This window comes from Prunus avium, chromosome 5 (assembly GCF_965620075.1).
Source record: "Prunus avium chromosome 5, drPruAviu1.hap1.1, whole genome shotgun sequence".
In the NCBI taxonomy this organism is placed as follows: domain Eukaryota; kingdom Viridiplantae; phylum Streptophyta; class Magnoliopsida; order Rosales; family Rosaceae; genus Prunus; species Prunus avium.
In genome coordinates, this window is record NC_142288.1 from 27238550 (window position 1) to 27254996 (window position 16447).

The 16447-nt window shown below is 38.7% G+C and overlaps 4 protein-coding genes and 2 pseudogenes across 5 annotated transcripts in view; all 6 read left to right on the forward strand.

Moving 5' to 3' along the window:
- LOC110752049 (ent-kaurenoic acid oxidase 1-like) overlaps positions 1-1251 on the forward strand; it is a 3042-nt gene extending 1791 nt beyond the window's left edge. Inside the window, exons 5-9 of the mRNA XM_088253858.1 lie at positions 60-143; positions 226-304; positions 461-567; positions 758-876; positions 975-1251. Of these exons, the coding sequence (XP_088109984.1) occupies positions 60-143; positions 226-304; positions 461-567; positions 758-876; positions 975-1065 (480 nt within the window). The 3' untranslated portion in view covers positions 1066-1251. The remainder of the gene's footprint in view (positions 1-59; positions 144-225; positions 305-460; positions 568-757; positions 877-974) is intronic.
- A 756-nt stretch (positions 1252-2007) lies between these two features.
- On the forward strand, positions 2008-5300 carry LOC110752074 (beta-amyrin 11-oxidase-like; annotated as a pseudogene). Its single transcript, XR_015836088.1, has 7 exons — positions 2008-2016; positions 2194-2433; positions 2665-2961; positions 3121-3261; positions 3335-3418; positions 3484-4569; positions 4659-5300. The product of XR_015836088.1 is annotated as a beta-amyrin 11-oxidase-like (transcript).
- A 281-nt stretch (positions 5301-5581) lies between these two features.
- On the forward strand, positions 5582-9534 carry LOC110752054 (Leucine-rich repeat protein kinase family protein). The gene is made up of 13 exons (XM_021952641.2): positions 5582-5907; positions 6230-6365; positions 6471-6542; positions 6655-6726; positions 6838-6909; positions 7087-7158; positions 7271-7342; positions 7475-7581; positions 7738-7911; positions 7992-8324; positions 8418-8672; positions 8842-8975; positions 9069-9534. Exons 1-13 carry the CDS (start codon positions 5820-5822, stop codon positions 9291-9293), a joined length of 1812 nt encoding a protein of 603 aa, XP_021808333.1. The 5' UTR covers positions 5582-5819; the 3' UTR covers positions 9294-9534.
- Positions 9535-10142: 608 nt separating this feature from the next.
- Positions 10143-11259, forward strand: LOC110752113 ((-)-isopiperitenol/(-)-carveol dehydrogenase, mitochondrial pseudogene; annotated as a pseudogene).
- Positions 11260-11683: 424 nt separating this feature from the next.
- Positions 11684-12669, forward strand: LOC110752106 ((+)-cis,trans-nepetalactol synthase NEPS2-like). Its single transcript, XM_021952707.2, has one exon. It carries the CDS (start codon positions 11736-11738, stop codon positions 12516-12518), a length of 783 nt encoding a protein of 260 aa, XP_021808399.2. The 5' UTR covers positions 11684-11735; the 3' UTR covers positions 12519-12669.
- Positions 12670-13272: 603 nt separating this feature from the next.
- Positions 13273-14979, forward strand: LOC110752056 (uncharacterized). The gene is made up of 5 exons (XM_021952643.2): positions 13273-13571; positions 13644-13777; positions 14113-14260; positions 14364-14470; positions 14579-14979. The coding sequence occupies exons 1-5, from the start codon at positions 13277-13279 to the stop codon at positions 14618-14620; spliced, it is 726 nt and encodes a 241-aa protein (XP_021808335.2). The 5' UTR covers positions 13273-13276; the 3' UTR covers positions 14621-14979.
- The last annotated feature ends 1468 nt before the right edge of the window (positions 14980-16447 follow it).

The window sequence follows — 16447 nt, forward strand, 5'->3', positions numbered from 1 at the left end:
AACGGGCCCTTCATTAATTGTTTCATTTGATTTGATGATGTTCTCATGTGCAACTACAGGAAGAGAATATGGTTGTAAGTAAGAACAAGACTGGGGAGTTCATTACAAGTGACGATGTTTCGAAAATGAAATACACAAACAAGGTCCCATATCTATGCATATATGAATAGCTGGAAATATTATTGTTACAAGTAAGTAATTCATCTCCAGCCACAAAATTTACAGGTGGTGGAAGAAACAATAAGATTGGCCAACATTGCAGCATTTGTTTTCCGTTTGACTACTAAAGAAGCCGAGTATAAAGGTACAATTACATTATGTTTATAATTGCCTACTTTCTTTATAATTAACATTGTCTCACACATTTCGACCAAAAAAAAAATTAAGCATGGTCTCACACATAAACAAAAACAAAAGAAGTCTTGTTTGTAATTAACCAAATTGTACGTAATCCATGCAGGTTATAGAATACCTAAGGATTGGAGAGTAATTGTTTGGATTCGTTATCTCCATACAAATCCGGAGAATTTTGATGATCCCATGTGCTTTAACCCAGATAGATGGAATGTAAGCAAGTTCTTCATCATTTAAGACACAAATAATTAATTAAAGATAATTGTTTTTTTAAGTACAAGCGATTGGGGGTTTCGAACCTTTGCCCACATGAGCAGAGGTGGAATAGCTCAACCAACTGAGCTATACCTCGCTGGTGTAACTGTTAATTAACTTAATGAATATCCTTTCACTCCTTCATCAGGAACCATCAAAGCCTGGAACGTACCAAGTTTTTGGTGGTGGGTCAAGAATTTGTGCAGGAAACATGCTTGTTAGGATACAACTTGCAACCTTCTTACATCATTTGTCTATCGGATACAAGTAAGAAAACTCAAAAATTATAGCTTTGTTATATATTTGTACACAATATATTTATATATTTCCTGAAATTTAATTAATATTGTGAGTGAAATTATCAGGTGGAAATTGCTCAATCCGGATGCTGAGATGATTTATCTTTCACATCCATCACCAGTTGATAAGGTTGAGATCGCGTTCAGCAAATTATAGCAAATCCATTTTCTCATAGATCCATAGTCGTAGGCCTGCTTTGAAGTTTGAACACCCAAAAAGCCAAACAACTATAGAAACCCTTTTTAGTTTCTTTTGGCAGTGAATCTTGTAACGTATGTATTTTATTTTAAGTGTTTTATTTTTTGTTTATTTTATTAATGGTCTCAACTCTCGACCTTAGATTGACTTGGATTGCAGTTTACTTCTAAAGAACCTCTTGTCTTGTGCACCAATGTTGTTTCGTCTAGAATTATCTCTGTTTTACATTATGCAATGGAAAATAAGTGATTAGAGAAAAGAACAAAACAAAAAGCCCAAGGAAAAATATAAAATTAAACCACAATGAATCTCGACTAAAAGCCCAAGATTTCTTAACCCATCAGCAAGAGGTGCAAGACCAATTGACTTTTGAGAAGCATCTGAGATTAATTCAAACCAAACATCGGACGACTACACAAATTTAATTAAAGTTATAAACATCATTCTTAGAAAACAAAAACAAAACAATTCGTAATGGTTCGGTTTTGAGGTTATGGAAATTACACAAACACCCAATGAGGTTTCAAATTATTTTCACAAAATTCCTTTTCGTTGAGCTTAACACAAATAATAACTCTTTAAATTTGTGTTACAAGTTGGTTAATTTACACATGATCCGTTGGTTGGTTTAAGGATTTTTGATGAATCTCATAAACTAATATTAAACAGACTTGATTGACATGTCATATGTTGGTTGTTTAACTTTGCATCCATCAATATTCATAGAGACAAAAACAAATAATAAAAATTAGACCTCCAGGTTTTCTTTAACAAGGTATCAAACTACTAATCATGATAATCAGATATTAAAGACATGATTATTAATTTCTTAAGCGAAGGTTGGGGCAACATCCAACTTTCTCGCATGAGGCCACCCCACGCTCATATGAAGCATTTGACATGTACAAAGTAATCTGATTGGACAGAAGAGGGGAGAGTATTTTTCATGCCATTTCAAGTGCGTGACCAAAGCAGGGTTTGTAGATTCCATTGGGGGTTGGTTGGTATTGCTTATTGCTTATTTGCTTACCTAATCACACGAATAATCAACTCGTTAGTTGGTACGCTAATTAGTTGGTACGCTAGGACAACAAAAGCCAAGAAGGGGGCTTTGGATATCTCTTTGGGGTGTGGGTGGCCTTGGTTTTGGGAGGTTTGCCTTTGTTGGGGTTGCTCTTGTGGTGGTGGAATGAGCTTTGGTATGCGCTTCCTCTCAAATTACGACGTTCGGACACTATTACCAAATTACCACTCAGTCCTCACTTTCCTTTGGTACTTCAAAATTCTTGGTCGCCCAGATGACTTTATCAATGCTAAACGAGCAAAGTATGGTTTATTTCTCTGCATTCTTCTAAGTTTACTTGTATTGATTTTTTTGTTTGGACTTGGAGGGTGCATATTCTTCTATTCATAAGTTTGGAAATTGTAATGTTATAGTTTTTCAAAAGAATTATCTATTGTCCCATAAATATGACATATAGAATATTATTGCTCATTTGTTATCAAATGGGTCAATAATCAATGAGCATTTGACCTATTTTGGTAAAATATTATTAGGTATGGAGATGGAGTAGGAATGTATAGAACCTACCTCTTCGGATCACCGTCCATCATAGCATGCTTCCCAGTAGTCAACAAATTTGTCTTTCAATCCGACGATACCTTCATCCAAAATTGGCCTAGTGTTGATCTCATGGGTTATACTTCCTTGGTGGCTATATTGGACAATTATTCGAAAGTTTGGAACCAGGAACTCTCCTTGATACCATTGACAACTTGTTTGATGGATTGGTCAAAGGAACTAGAGCTCAACCATTCAACATTCCTGGATCTGCCTTTCACCATGCTCGTCAGGTTTGTAGTCTTAACATACAATTCACCATAAAACTTTACTAATATTGGGGTAGAAAGAAGCTTGAGAAGAAGCTTGAGGATATTTTCATGGTGGAGCTTGAGAAGAAAAAAACCCAGAAAGAAGTGGTGACAAATGACCTAATGGATGGGCTTATGCAGATTATAGATGATGAGGGTAACAAATTATGTGACCAAGAGGTGCTGGACAACATTGTGAGCTATATATTATCTACTTCCCTTGCATCAATGTGGGCTATATATTATCTAGCCAAGTACCCTAATGTCCTGAAAAAGCTTCGGGTATCACACCATCCCATATTCTTAATTAAGAAATTAATCTCGTGATCTTGAGATTCTCATGTGGTTTTTACAGGAGGAGAATATGGCTATACGTCGGAACAAGAAAGGAGAGTTTATTACAAGTGACGATGTTTTAAAAATGAAATACACAAACAAGGTATGCATTTTCTAGATAGATAGCAATATAAATTGTTCGAAGGTACTTAATCTGAATACATACAGGTGGTGGAAGAAACAATAAGAATGGCCAACATTTCAGCTTTTAATTTCCGATCAGTTGTCCAGGAAGCTGAGTATAAAGGTATTATATATGTATATATACATAGAGCTTCTACCGAGGGATTCCTCAAATAAGTTATTTGAGGGACACCCTTACAGGGCGTACTCCATATTTTATTTTACTAATCTAAACCATTTATTTTGTAGATATTCATTTAAAGATCATCTCTATAAAAAAAAAATCATTATAATCATATATCATTTGATCACTCAATTAAATTATTGAAATTTTCGTACTTTCTTGAAGCAGTACTGTGTTCATTGATTTTGTATGACACAATTAGATGTCTAAACGGTTTCCGATTTGTCTAATTTTTTGCAAAGATGATCTATGAATGAAAACCTAAAAAATAGATGGTTTGGATCGTTGAAGAAAAAAAATCATAAGATACCCTAAAGGTTGTCCCTCAATAAATTTATTTGAGGGATCCCTTAATTTTATTGAGGGACAACCTTTAGGATACTTTACAGGTTATATAATACCTAAGGGTTGGAGAGTGATTCTTTGTCTTCGATATATCCACACAAATCCAAAGAACTTTGATGATCCTATGTGTTTCAACCCAGAAAGATGGAATGTAAGCCTCTCATTCTTGGATGCCATAATGTATTAATTGTTGAAGTGAGTCTCCTAATTAATTAAGGAGATTTATTTCCTTGATTAATTAAGGGATTTACTTTCCTTGATTAATTAAGGGATTTACTTTCCTATTTTATATAATTGTCAAATCATTGTATAATTAGGAGATACTTTCCTAATTCTTTACTGGGATCTAATTCCTTGTAAAGCACTCATGTAAACTCTTATATATCTCATTATGGAGAAAAATAAAAGAACCTAAAATATTAAAACCCATATTCATATTTTAGCATTAATTAGAGATAATTTACTTATTAATTCAATCCCTCAGGAACCAGCTAGGCCTGGAACATACCAATTTTTGGTGGTGGACCAAGAATCTGTGCAGGCAACATGCTTGTTAGGATACAACTTGCAATCTTGTTACATCATTTGTGCACAGGATACAAGTAAAGAAACTTTATTTTTCAATAATGTATATGGTTTAAAATTTGGAGACAATAATTATGATGAATTTTATTGAAATTGAATTTTTCAGGTGGGAACTAGTCAACCCAGATGTAGAGATGGTTTATCTTCCACATCCAACACCCATTGATAGGGTTGATATCACCTTCAACAAACTTTAGGAGTTCTTTTTTTCTCATAATGCTACCTTGTCGTCCCTCCTTTCCCATGAGAAAAAGCAAACCCAAAAATAAAGGGAAAAAAAAAAGAAACCCCTTTTACTTTAAGCTATGAATCGTGTCACAGACTCACATGTATGTATTTGGGTAGCCATAAATGGTATTTTGATGAAGTTGAATTCTTAACTCCTTCATTATTTATCTTTTAATCTCTTTTATTGATGCAATTTTGAACACCAAAGAGACTTGCTAACATCAATGTTGAGTATCTATGTTTTATGAAAGTCTTTCTCGTTTCATTGACCTGTGACACTGAGCCGAGTGACCACATATTCTAAATTGCAGCAACTCATTTACTCAAGTGAAGCCTCAATTATTTAACAGTGAAAGTCAATTTGTGTCCTCTACTTTCAATTTGGTTATGAGTTCGCTTAATCTTTTAAAACATGCCAATTTATTCTTAATTGTAGTTTTTTCACATGAATGAATGAAAATAATCTATACTAATGCTAAAGTTGACAAATTTCAAGCTGCAAATTTACACATTTTAGAGAGAGTCGGAAGAACCAAATAAAAGTTTCATAAACTTTTTGTTCTTTCTAAAAAATGAAGTGAAGATGCATTCTATTGGTGTGGAAGATCACCGTGGAAACGTGTCTACCATTTGTAGCGAGTTGTTGCCAATTTGTAAACCAGGCGGTAAACGTACGAGTCAAAATTTTGAAATTGTTGACCGGCCACTTGTTTCCGCACAATTTTCTATACTCATTTTCAAAAGCCTGTCTTTCGCTCTGCTCATAATTTATAGGAAAAAGCAATCTCTCTCTCTCTCTCTCTCTCTCTCTCTCTCTCTCTCTTCGTGCTTCAAAATATTATTAGTTTACTCATGATGGAGGTACCCACTTTCACCACAGCTTGCAACTCACTCTACCCACTGTTGCCATCATAGTTTTGCACTTCCACTACTCTCTCTCTCTCTCTTCTCTCTCTTCTCTCTCTCAAAGGTTGAACATTTGAGTGCACTCACTTTGCAGTGAAGTGGCTGAGCTCAGGAATAGCCCATTTCAAAGAAAATGAAGAAGGGTATTTTGGTTTGGGTTTTTTCAGTGATTTCAGTGGCAATCATCTACTCCCATTGCTCTCTTGCTCTCAGCCAAGATGGTAAGCAAACCTTCTACTTCTTTTTTGGGCTTCTCTGTTCCAAGGTCTCTTTTTTTTTGGATTTTCTGAACTGTTTGTTGCTGTGGAGTGGAGGCATTGGGTTAAAGTTTTCATCTTTTCTTTGTTCATGATGGCAATTTGTTTTAGTAGTCAATTAGTTACATTTTGTTGAGCTGGGGATTCTGATTTTCTTTGGTCATTAGTGGAAAACATATAAAAATCAAATCTTTATTGGGTTTACATTCCTTCTTCTGCATTTTCTCAAGTATCTTATTTGGGGTCTATGTATTAATCTTGTTTTTTTTTAATATTTTTGCTCCAGGCTTCACATTGCTGGAAATCAAAAGCACTTTGAATGACAGTAAGAACATGCTCAGTGACTGGCAGCCTTCTGATGATTCACCATGTAAATGGACTGGTATTTCTTGCCATCCTCAGGACTTGAGAGTCAGCTCTATGTACGGCAAACCCATATTTCAGTTCAACAGTTTTTGTTATAAAAAAATTATTTAATCTACTTGTACTTGAAACTGCTTTCATATATTTTGTATTGGGTTTTGCAGAAACCTACCTTACATGCAACTAGGAGGGACTATATCTCCCAGCATTGGCAAACTCAGTAGATTACAGAGACTGTGAGTTCAAATACTGGATTACCACCTTTTACATAGCCCCAATTTCTGATAAACCAGCTGAGATGTTCTCCCATTTGATTTTCTTCTATTATTCTTTTTCAATGTGAGCCAGGGCACTTCACCAGAACAGCTTACATGGATCCATTCCTAATGAAATTACCAATTGTCCTGAGCTTAGGGCTCTGTAAGTGGAAACGTTTCCTTCTCTTTTCCATATCTCCTTTGAGTTCCCATCTATTTATATTATATATCACTAGAATTGAGCATTGCATTCCCCTTTTCTTCTACCTGTTAGGTACTTGAGGGCTAATTATCTCCAAGGAGGTATACCATCAGCTATTGGAAACCTTTCTCATCTCACAATACTGTAAGACTTTCGTCTTTGTCTTATCCTTTTAGGTTTACCGAGTCTTTGTTGCATGCTTAATTATCAACTGCTTGTATTGGGAAGTTGGTTATTATATTTGCACCATAGCACTTAAGAGTTAACTAACTTATTAAGGCTTTTTACTCATGTTTGATGAACTTTGAAATGAAATTGTAGGGATTTATCGAGCAATTTATTAAAGGGTGCTATACCTTCATCTATTGGACGCCTTGCACAATTGCACTCTCTGTAAGCCCCTATTATAATTAACTACCCAATGGTATTTTAGTAGTCTTAGTTATGCCACAATTCTCCAATTGGATAGTGTCTCAAATAACATAATTGCTTCTATATGTCTTAGGAACTTGTCCACTAACTTTTTCTCCGGGGAAATCCCAGATGTTGGAGTTCTAAGCACTTTTGGGAACAAGTCGTAAGTACTCATACCCTCATCCCATCTGTCATTCAATAAACTTGTGTTGCATATGCTTGTGTTTTACAGATGTACGTGTAGGTTATAGTTATGTGCTTTTAAGTAAGATATAGGCATCCTTGAATTGCGTAGGTTTATTGGCAACCTAGATCTTTGTGGCCAACAAGTGCACAAGCCCTGCCGCACCTCACTGGGATTCCCTGCAGTGCTACCACATGCTGAAAGTGATGAAGCAGCAGGCAAGTTTTTCGAACCCTTTTTTATCAGTTTTTATAGTTGAATGACAAACTTTCTATGTAAAGATGTTCTGTAATTTTGTCAATCACTTTTAACCAAGTTCATATGTAGCAAGTAGTAATGTGTTTATGCTAATTCTTTCATGGTGAATGTTGCAGTGCCTACTAAACGATCTTCTCATTACATCAAAGGTGTGCTTATTGGTGCAATGTCGGCCATGGGCTTTGCACTTTTCATTCTCCTTGCTTTCCTTTGGTTTCGGTTACTATCGAAAAAGGAAAGAGTGGCTAAGAAGTATACAGAGGTCGAAAAACAAGTAACTAAAGAAGCAAGTAAGCTTGATGCTATGAGAACTTTTGACACTTTCTAATCTAAATTTTATGGTTACTGATAAATTTTGAACTTTCGACAGACACAAAACTCATCACTTTCCATGGAGATATGCCTTACCCCTCATGTGAAATCATTGAAAAGCTAGAGTCACTTGATGAAGAGGATGTTGTAGGATCAGGAGGATTTGGCACAGTATACCGAATGGTCATGAATGATTGTGGAACATTTGCAGTTAAAAGAATTGATAGAAGTCGGGAAGGATGTGATCAAGTTTTTGAGAGGGAGTTGGAGATCTTGGGCAGTATTAAGCACATAAATCTAGTTAACCTGCGAGGCTACTGCAGGCTCCCTGCTTCAAAGCTTCTTATATATGATTATCTAGCTATGGGAAGCTTAGATGGTTTCTTGCATGGTAAGTACCACCTGTCAGAATGTACTAAAACTGAGTGCTTTTTTGGGCGAGACTTGAATTGAATGCTCATTTGAATGCCTTTATCTCCTTCAGAACAAGGGCTGGAAGAGCGACCTTTGAACTGGAATGCTCGTTTAAGAATAGCTCTGGGTTCTGCCAGAGGGATGGCATACCTGCACCATGATTGCTCTCCAAAGATAGTACATCGTGACATAAAATCCAGCAACATTCTTCTAGATGAAAACCTGGAGCCCCGAGTGTCTGACTTTGGTCTTGCAAAGCTTTTGGTTGATGAGGATGCCCATGTCACAACGGTGGTAGCTGGCACTTTTGGCTATCTGGCTCCAGGTCTGTGTTTTGTCATATTATATGCTATGCATTTTTGTAACCCTTTTTCGGCTGTAAGTATGTGGTAAAGCCAGATTATGGTTATTGAGTGCTGAATGAATACTCATGCCCAAATACCACTTGATGCAATTATCAGAGATGTTTATGACTTTGTTTTTGTTCATTGCAGAGTATTTGCAAAGTGGGAGAGCCACTCAGAAGTCAGATGTATATAGCTTTGGAGTTCTTTTGCTAGAGCTTGTGACTGGAAAAAGACCAACCGATCCGACATTTGTAAAACGGGGCTTAAATGTTGTTGGCTGGGTGAGATCATTCACAATTATATTCAGACAGGTGCATTCATTTCTTGTAAGATGAACACGAAAATAATCTGGATATTGATCTTCATATTTGCAGATGAACACCCTATTGAGAGAAAACCGATTGCATGATTTAGTTGATAAAAGATGCAGAGATGCAGATGCTGAAACTGTGGAAGCAATTCTTGAAATAGCGGCAAGGTGTACAGATGCAAACCCGGATGATCGACCATCAATGAACCAGGTATTGCAGCTGCTAGAGCAAGAGGTCATGTCGCCTTGCCCGAGTGATTTCTACGAGTCCCATTCCGATCACTGTTGATTAATGGCAAAAGGCAGAGGCCTAGTGACTGCAGACAGGATTTCTACAAGTCCCATTCAGATCACCTTGCTCATTCATTTTCTATATAATTGTGTTGTCTTAGCCCCTCTCTAGGGGCATGTAAATTATATAATATGTATCTCTGCATGGTTAATTCTCTTCATTTTTCATGCACATGTAAGCGAAAACCAACTATGCAAAGAGCTAGAAGCTTGGCAATGATCTAGAGTATGTTTGCTCACCTGCTGGTTTGCATGGTTTTCTTTTATTTTTCAATTATTTATTTGTTTTTGGTTGTTGGATGCTTTGATTAAAGAAAGCTCAAAAAGGATCTGAGCTTCGGCCTCCATAGCACCAAAAGAACAAAAGAAAAATCCGAAAAGGCAAAACAAACTACAGGAAAACCAGGGCAGGCTAGGCAAACGACAAGAAAATCATAGAGGAGAATAACATTAAGAATAAAGAACGACACAAACATACATGCACAAACCGTATGCATTCGGCTAAAAGATAGAAGCACACGAGAAAGTATAGAGTTGTGAGTTCTTTATCACAATGTGGTCAACGGTGATACAGTAACACTCTATAATTTCTCAAAACTTAAAGGATGCAGAGTTATTCTTACTACTTAGTCCACATAGTGAAGAATGAAGATACTTAGTTGACCACATAGTGAAGAATGAAGACAAGAAGGTAGTTAGGATGTCTTGATCTTCACAAGTTAATTTGGTAAACTATACATTTTCACAATAACACCAAAAAAAATATTAACAAAATATTATTAATATTGCCAACTTTCACTTTAAAAAAGAAGAAAAGCTATGTATTACTTATTAGTGTTTGTCACTGGACACTGAGAGCTTTGTTCTAGTGTTTTGTTTACTTTGCATGTCATCTGCTGCAACTACAACTTTCTCAACGAAAATGGAGGACCCCACACTCGACGCCGTCGCACAAGTAACCCACAAGAAGCTTCAAGGCAAGGTGGCAATTGTCACTGGCGGCGCCAGCGGCATCGGCGAAGCCACGGCTCGCAAATTCGCCTTGCACGGCGCGCGAGCCGTGGTGATTGCCGACGTCCAGGACGACAAAGGCCAAAACGTCGCCGCTTCGATCGGCGGCCCCGACCGCTCCACGTACATCCACTGTGACGTGACCGACGAGGAGCAAGTCAAGTGCTTGGTGGAATCGACGGTGAGGATCTACGGCAGCCTTGACATCATGTTCAGCAACGCGGGGATCGGCAGCGCCTCCCAGCAGACTGTTCTGGACTTCGACCTGGCCTCGTACGACAAGCTCATGGCGGTCAATGTACGTGGGATGGTGGCGTGTGTGAAGCACGCGGCCAGGGCGATGGTGGAGGGGCGCGTGAGGGGGAGCATCGTGTGCACGGCGAGCATTTCAGCGAGCATGGGGGGTTCGATATTCACGGACTACACCATGTCGAAACACGCGGTGTTGGGGCTGGTGAGGTCGGCGAGCGTGCAGCTTGGAGCATACGGGGTACGCGTCAACAGCGTGTCCCCGGGACCAGTGGCGACGCCGCTGCTGTGCGAGCTATTTAAGGTGGAGGCGGAGGAGTTGGGGAAGATGTTGGAGTCGCAAATGGGGTTGAAAGTGCCGGTGGCGGGGAAGCTGATGTCGGTGGAGAGCGTGGCGGACAGCGTGGTTTTCTTGGCTTCGGACGAGGCTGAATTTGTGACTGGCCATAATTTGGTGGTGGATGGTGGGTTTAAGACCTAGAGATAGAGATACATAATAAGTGTTGTATGATAGTATCTCATCTCAGCAATAACTTCATCACTCAATAATTATCATCAAATTATCTCATCTCAGAAAAAAAAAAAAAAGAATTATGATGAAGTTGTCTTCATAGTATTAGTTTCTCTGTTCAGTTGATTGATTCAAACAAGCTCTTGGAAGTTTTTACTATATGATTTTGTTGGTTGCCATTGAAAAACAGGAAGTTAGATATTTTTGGTTTGAATTACACAAGAAATGGGATGGGACCCAACTCCCAATGGACCCCAGTCTAAATAATTCCATTTTTAAAAAAAGTCAAAAGTTGACCAGAATAATAAGTTGAATCAAAGACCTTAAAATAAATAAATACTAGAGCATTTATATTTTATTTAAATTCTTTTGCAAGTTGTAGTTACGGGGTGAAGTGAACTGGTTGTTGGTAAGTGTTGGAAATTCAAATTCATCACAAGGACACAAAAGCACTGAAATCATGCCTAATTTGCATGTAATTACATGCTTTTAAAAACTTACTTAGTGATTTTGTATCCCATTAAAGAAACAAAAGGCTGTGGACTTGTGGTTTGCAACTTGCATGATCATGACAAAAGAAATGGGACCCAAAAACCCAAAATATCATCCGTATATTTATACTTCAATTGGAAGAAGGGTAGCTGCTACTGGCTACGCTCAGTCGTTAAAATGAGCACATTGAGGGAGAACAAATTGCAAGGCAAAATAGCCATCATAACCGGCGGAGCAAGCGGCATCGGCGAGGCCACCGCCCGCCTCTTCGCTAATCATGGTGCCGCCGTGGTGGTGATCGCTGACATCCAAGATGAGTTGGGCCGTCAGGTAGCCGAATCCATCGGCACACATCGATGTATGTACGTGCACTGTGATGTGTCTGATGAAGATCAAGTGAAGACCATGGTGGAACAAACGGTGAACAAATATGGGCACTTGGACATCATGTTTAGCAACGCTGGGATTTTGAGTAGCCCCGATCAGACCGTTCTTGACCTTGACTTTTCAGCCTTTGACCGTTTGTTCGACGTGAACGTGCGTGGCATGGCACTGTGTGTCAAACATGCAGCGCGTGTTATGGTAGAGAGGCGCGTGAAAGGAAGCATCGTGTGCACGGCGAGCGTGGGGGCTAACCAAGGCATGCAGATTCGGACGGACTACTGCATGTCGAAGCATGCGGTGCTCGGATTGGTCCGGTCCGCAAGCGTGCAGCTCGGGGTGCACGGGATTAGGGTTAACTGCGTATCGCCGAATGCGTTGGCGACGCCGTTGACGTGCCGCGCGGCTGGGAAGGGAGTGGAGGAAGTTGAGAAGGCATATGAGAAGTTCGCACGCTTGAAAGGGGTTGTGCTGAAACCGGGACACGTGGCGGATGCTGTGCTGTATCTTGCTTGCGGTGAGTCGGAGTTTGTGACTGGGCATGACTTGGTCGTGGATGGTGGCTTTTTTCGCCCATGAGGTGGCTCTTCATGATTGGCCCAATCTAAGTGGGTTTTCAGGCCCAAGATTAACAAAATAATGGGATGTTTTGTCCTTTCTGATTTGCTTCAATGTTAACGTCGTCCAACTTGGTAAACATATGATTAGTTTATTGGTGTTTACAAGACTTGATGAAGTTGTCGTTGTTGTTGTCTTTTTGGCTTTGGAGGGTTTCAATTTACAAACTTGATTAATTATTTCTTGCATCTTCCATGTTGGGTATTTATAATTATATACCTTTTTTTTATAGAAGTAATTACCAACTCGATACTTGGTTTATTGGAAACATCTATATTTCATAGCACAACATATATAAATTAGGCCAGTTGACCAAAGCTGATTTTGTGTCCCTTCGAACTCGAGTTAGATCCCCTTTCTCGTGAAGTACAAGTTAGACTATTTTTTATAATACGAGATGTGCAACATGTGACCAAAAATGTAATTCATGTGACCAAAAGCGTAATTACCAGATGCAACATGTGACATAAGTATAGTGTTTCTTCATAGAATTTTATCCATAATTTTGTAGATATCAAGTTGTGTGGTAAAATGCCCCAACATCCCATGACCTTTCGAGGCCACCAAAGGACCACGGTATTGAAAATCTGGTTTTGTCACCTCCCAACGGTCAGATAGACCTCTCTCTGTCCGATTCTTTCTGTTTCCTTCTTTCTAAGAGATCATCTTCATATCCATCTGAACCAATTTGGAAGAGAAAGAGAGATCAAATCAGAAAAATGGGCATGCAGCTGATGAGGAGCTCTAGCTATCATCGCCATCTTCATCCCCACAGAGCTTCTACAACTCCAGCATTCTCTGCATCTTTGCACCCCTTTTCTTCTTCAATTGTGTTACAGAGGTCTCTTGGTTTTGAACATGGCAGCACTAGAAGCACAGGGAGCATAAAAAGAAGAATTCAGAAGCATGGGATTGTAGCCTCAAACAATTTGGCTGCTCCACCTTGGGAGAGCTGGAATCCTGAGAAGGGTTCTGCTTCTCCTTCTCTCAGTGACGTTGTTTGGCCTTCTGCAGGTAATTAGAGTTAATTTTTGTTTAGAATTCTCGAAGTGTAAGAATTTGGTTTTTGACTTCTTTGAAAAGCAGGTGCTTTTGCAGCAATGGCAATATTGGGAAGGGTGGATCAGATTCTAGCACCAAAAGGAGTTTCAATGACAATTGCACCTTTAGGAGCTGTTTGCGCTGTCCTCTTTGCCACTCCCTCCTCCCCAGCTGCTAGGGTATGTTCTGCTTCTCTTCAATCTCTTGCCCTCTGTGCGCCTCACATATTTTACATGAATCTAAGCCATCCCGTAAGTGCTTTTTGTTATTTTATAAGCCATAAGTTGCCTTTGTTCCTTCTTTGAGCCATATCTGACAGACAGACAGACACGTGTACAAATAGACAACTGTTAATATGGACCTAAAATGATGAAAAATTAATGAGACCTAGTAAAGTCCAGCCTTCATGAAATGTCTTATTGGGCCTAATTTTGAACCTAACTTTCAATTGGGTTTACTATTCAATAACTTTTTTTTTCTCAGACTTTTTTTTTTTTCAATTGTGGTTCTGCAGAAGTACAATATGTTCATGGCACAAATTGGCTGTGCAGCAATTGGGGTGCTGGCATTTTCCATACTAGGGCCAGGATGGCTTGCTAGGAGTTTTGCCCTAGCTGCATCCATTGCTTTCATGACTTACACACGCTCCCCACATCCCCCTGGTAAAAACTAATAGATTTTCTGCATAACGTCTCATTGCTCATTCTCTCCTTTTTTTTTTCTCTGTTATTAAGTAAGGCAACTTATCATGTGTTCTATGGGCAGCTGCAAGCTTACCAATACTGTTCATTGATGGAGCTAAGCTTCATCACTTGAATTTTTGGTATGCTTTGTTCCCGGGTGCCGCCGGATGCCTTCTTCTCTGCTTGATTGTAAGTTCTTATACCAATTACGACCAAGTACCAAAATCATGTCACAGTTTTCTAGCTTAGGTGACAGATATATATTTGTTCTCTCACTCTTTGTCTCAAATTTTGCAGCAAGAGATGGTGTTATACTTGAAGGAAAACTTCAAATTTTGATCATATCTGGAAACAAACACATGCTTTGCTCTCAGTTACATACTTGGACATATACATAAATCCATCTGAGTTCATCAAGTCGCAGGAAATGCTCCAACACTAAAAATATGCAAAATGGAAAGCTTGAATCTTCGGTTGAGACACTTGAAAATTAGTGTGAAGGAGCTTTGTTGCACACGAATTCGGTTTAGGTTCGTTGTAAGAAAATGTGATCTAAAATTGTTCTCCCATGGACTTTTCGATTGTGGTCCTAATCCCAATTGCAGTGATGGTTCCAGGTTCTTAAATTGATGTGATAAAATATCTATTTGTCTCCATGTGATTTTGATCAAAGATTATAACTTCTTCTCTTTTCTTTCTTTTTTTCTGGTCGAAAAGATCAAAGATTATAACTTCATCAGTTTTCTCTTGCACACAACCATATTCAATGAGTACTTTTGGGGGTGAAAATGGAGGCTAACAGCCCAAACCATGAAAGCTATCATCTAATATACAAGGCCTAACAGCTTCCAAAGAATCCTCACACATAACATAGGTTCAAAATTGGTGTGTTCATTAAAATTATTCATATAAGGTTAGTGCAATATGACATTAAGATAAGAGAAATGCTATTTGCATTCTAAAATAAGATTCTCACACTCCACAATGCACTCACACATATAAATATTGTAAGAGACTCGTTTTGAAGTGCAAATAACATATCTTTAAAATTGAACTAAAGAGATGAAGATAAACTACTAATATGATAAAAGGTGAACTTCCACATAGTATTTTTGATATACAAGCGATGTTACGGATGGGAATTCAAAGTTTCAAACACATGACTTTGAGCAAATGGAAAACGCTCTTAACTATATGAGTTACAAGCACTTACTAATAACTACGTTTAGCATTTTAACTTGTGTAATAAACGAGAAAAGATACAGGAACCTAGTGAAAGTGATCATCGAAATATGCATAACAAAAGGAACAAGATGGATCAAAGGCATTCATAACTTTCTGGCTCTTAATCAAGTCAATTCTTTGGTCCGGCAAACAAATTTGCCAAAGCCAATCACACTCACATCTTTTGTGAAAATGAAAAAGAAAGCGCTCCACCCGAAAGAGAAATAAAAACAAAAACAAAAGCAAGGATGTAAAGGGAAACAAGAAAATTACAAGACCTTGGACCCAAAAATTAGAAAAATAGTATAAAAGGGCCACAAGCCCATAGGCACGTGCGAAATGGGCCCACCGAAAGCTACTGGACCAGCGTGACATAAGATTGAAGGGGAGACGTGGTACATGGACAGATGCGTCCACTCCCCTCGTACCCCATGCTCTCTGGGCCCCACCGGGCCCACACTTGATACACCATCCAATGTATGCTTATCTGTATCTAAACTTTTTAATTTAAAAAACATTGCTCTAATAAAAATATTTTAACTACAGCAGGTGTTGGGCCCCACATAGCTTGGACTTGATCATCGTTCAATCAGTACCGTGGATCTTGTGCCACGTGTGAGATGATGTCCACGTCGAAGCTGGAAAGATTCCGCAGGGGAGTTGCCTGGTGGACGCTGTATTGATGTGATGCTTTTCGACGCTTCAGGAAAGGAGACGCGATCCAGCCATCGCAGCCGTACACGCGGCGAAACCCCACGGACGTAGGTTTTAGATGGTCGGTAGGACATCTCCAAAAGTCCCTCGTGATTCGAGATCAAGGGACACTTGTTATGAGATGTATGGCAACTTTATGTACCTTAAAGACATGGGGATTAAGCAATAAAAATATTCTCTATTCCTAATCCTAAGTAGACTTTTTGTTTAAATGGGAAGTGGATGTGG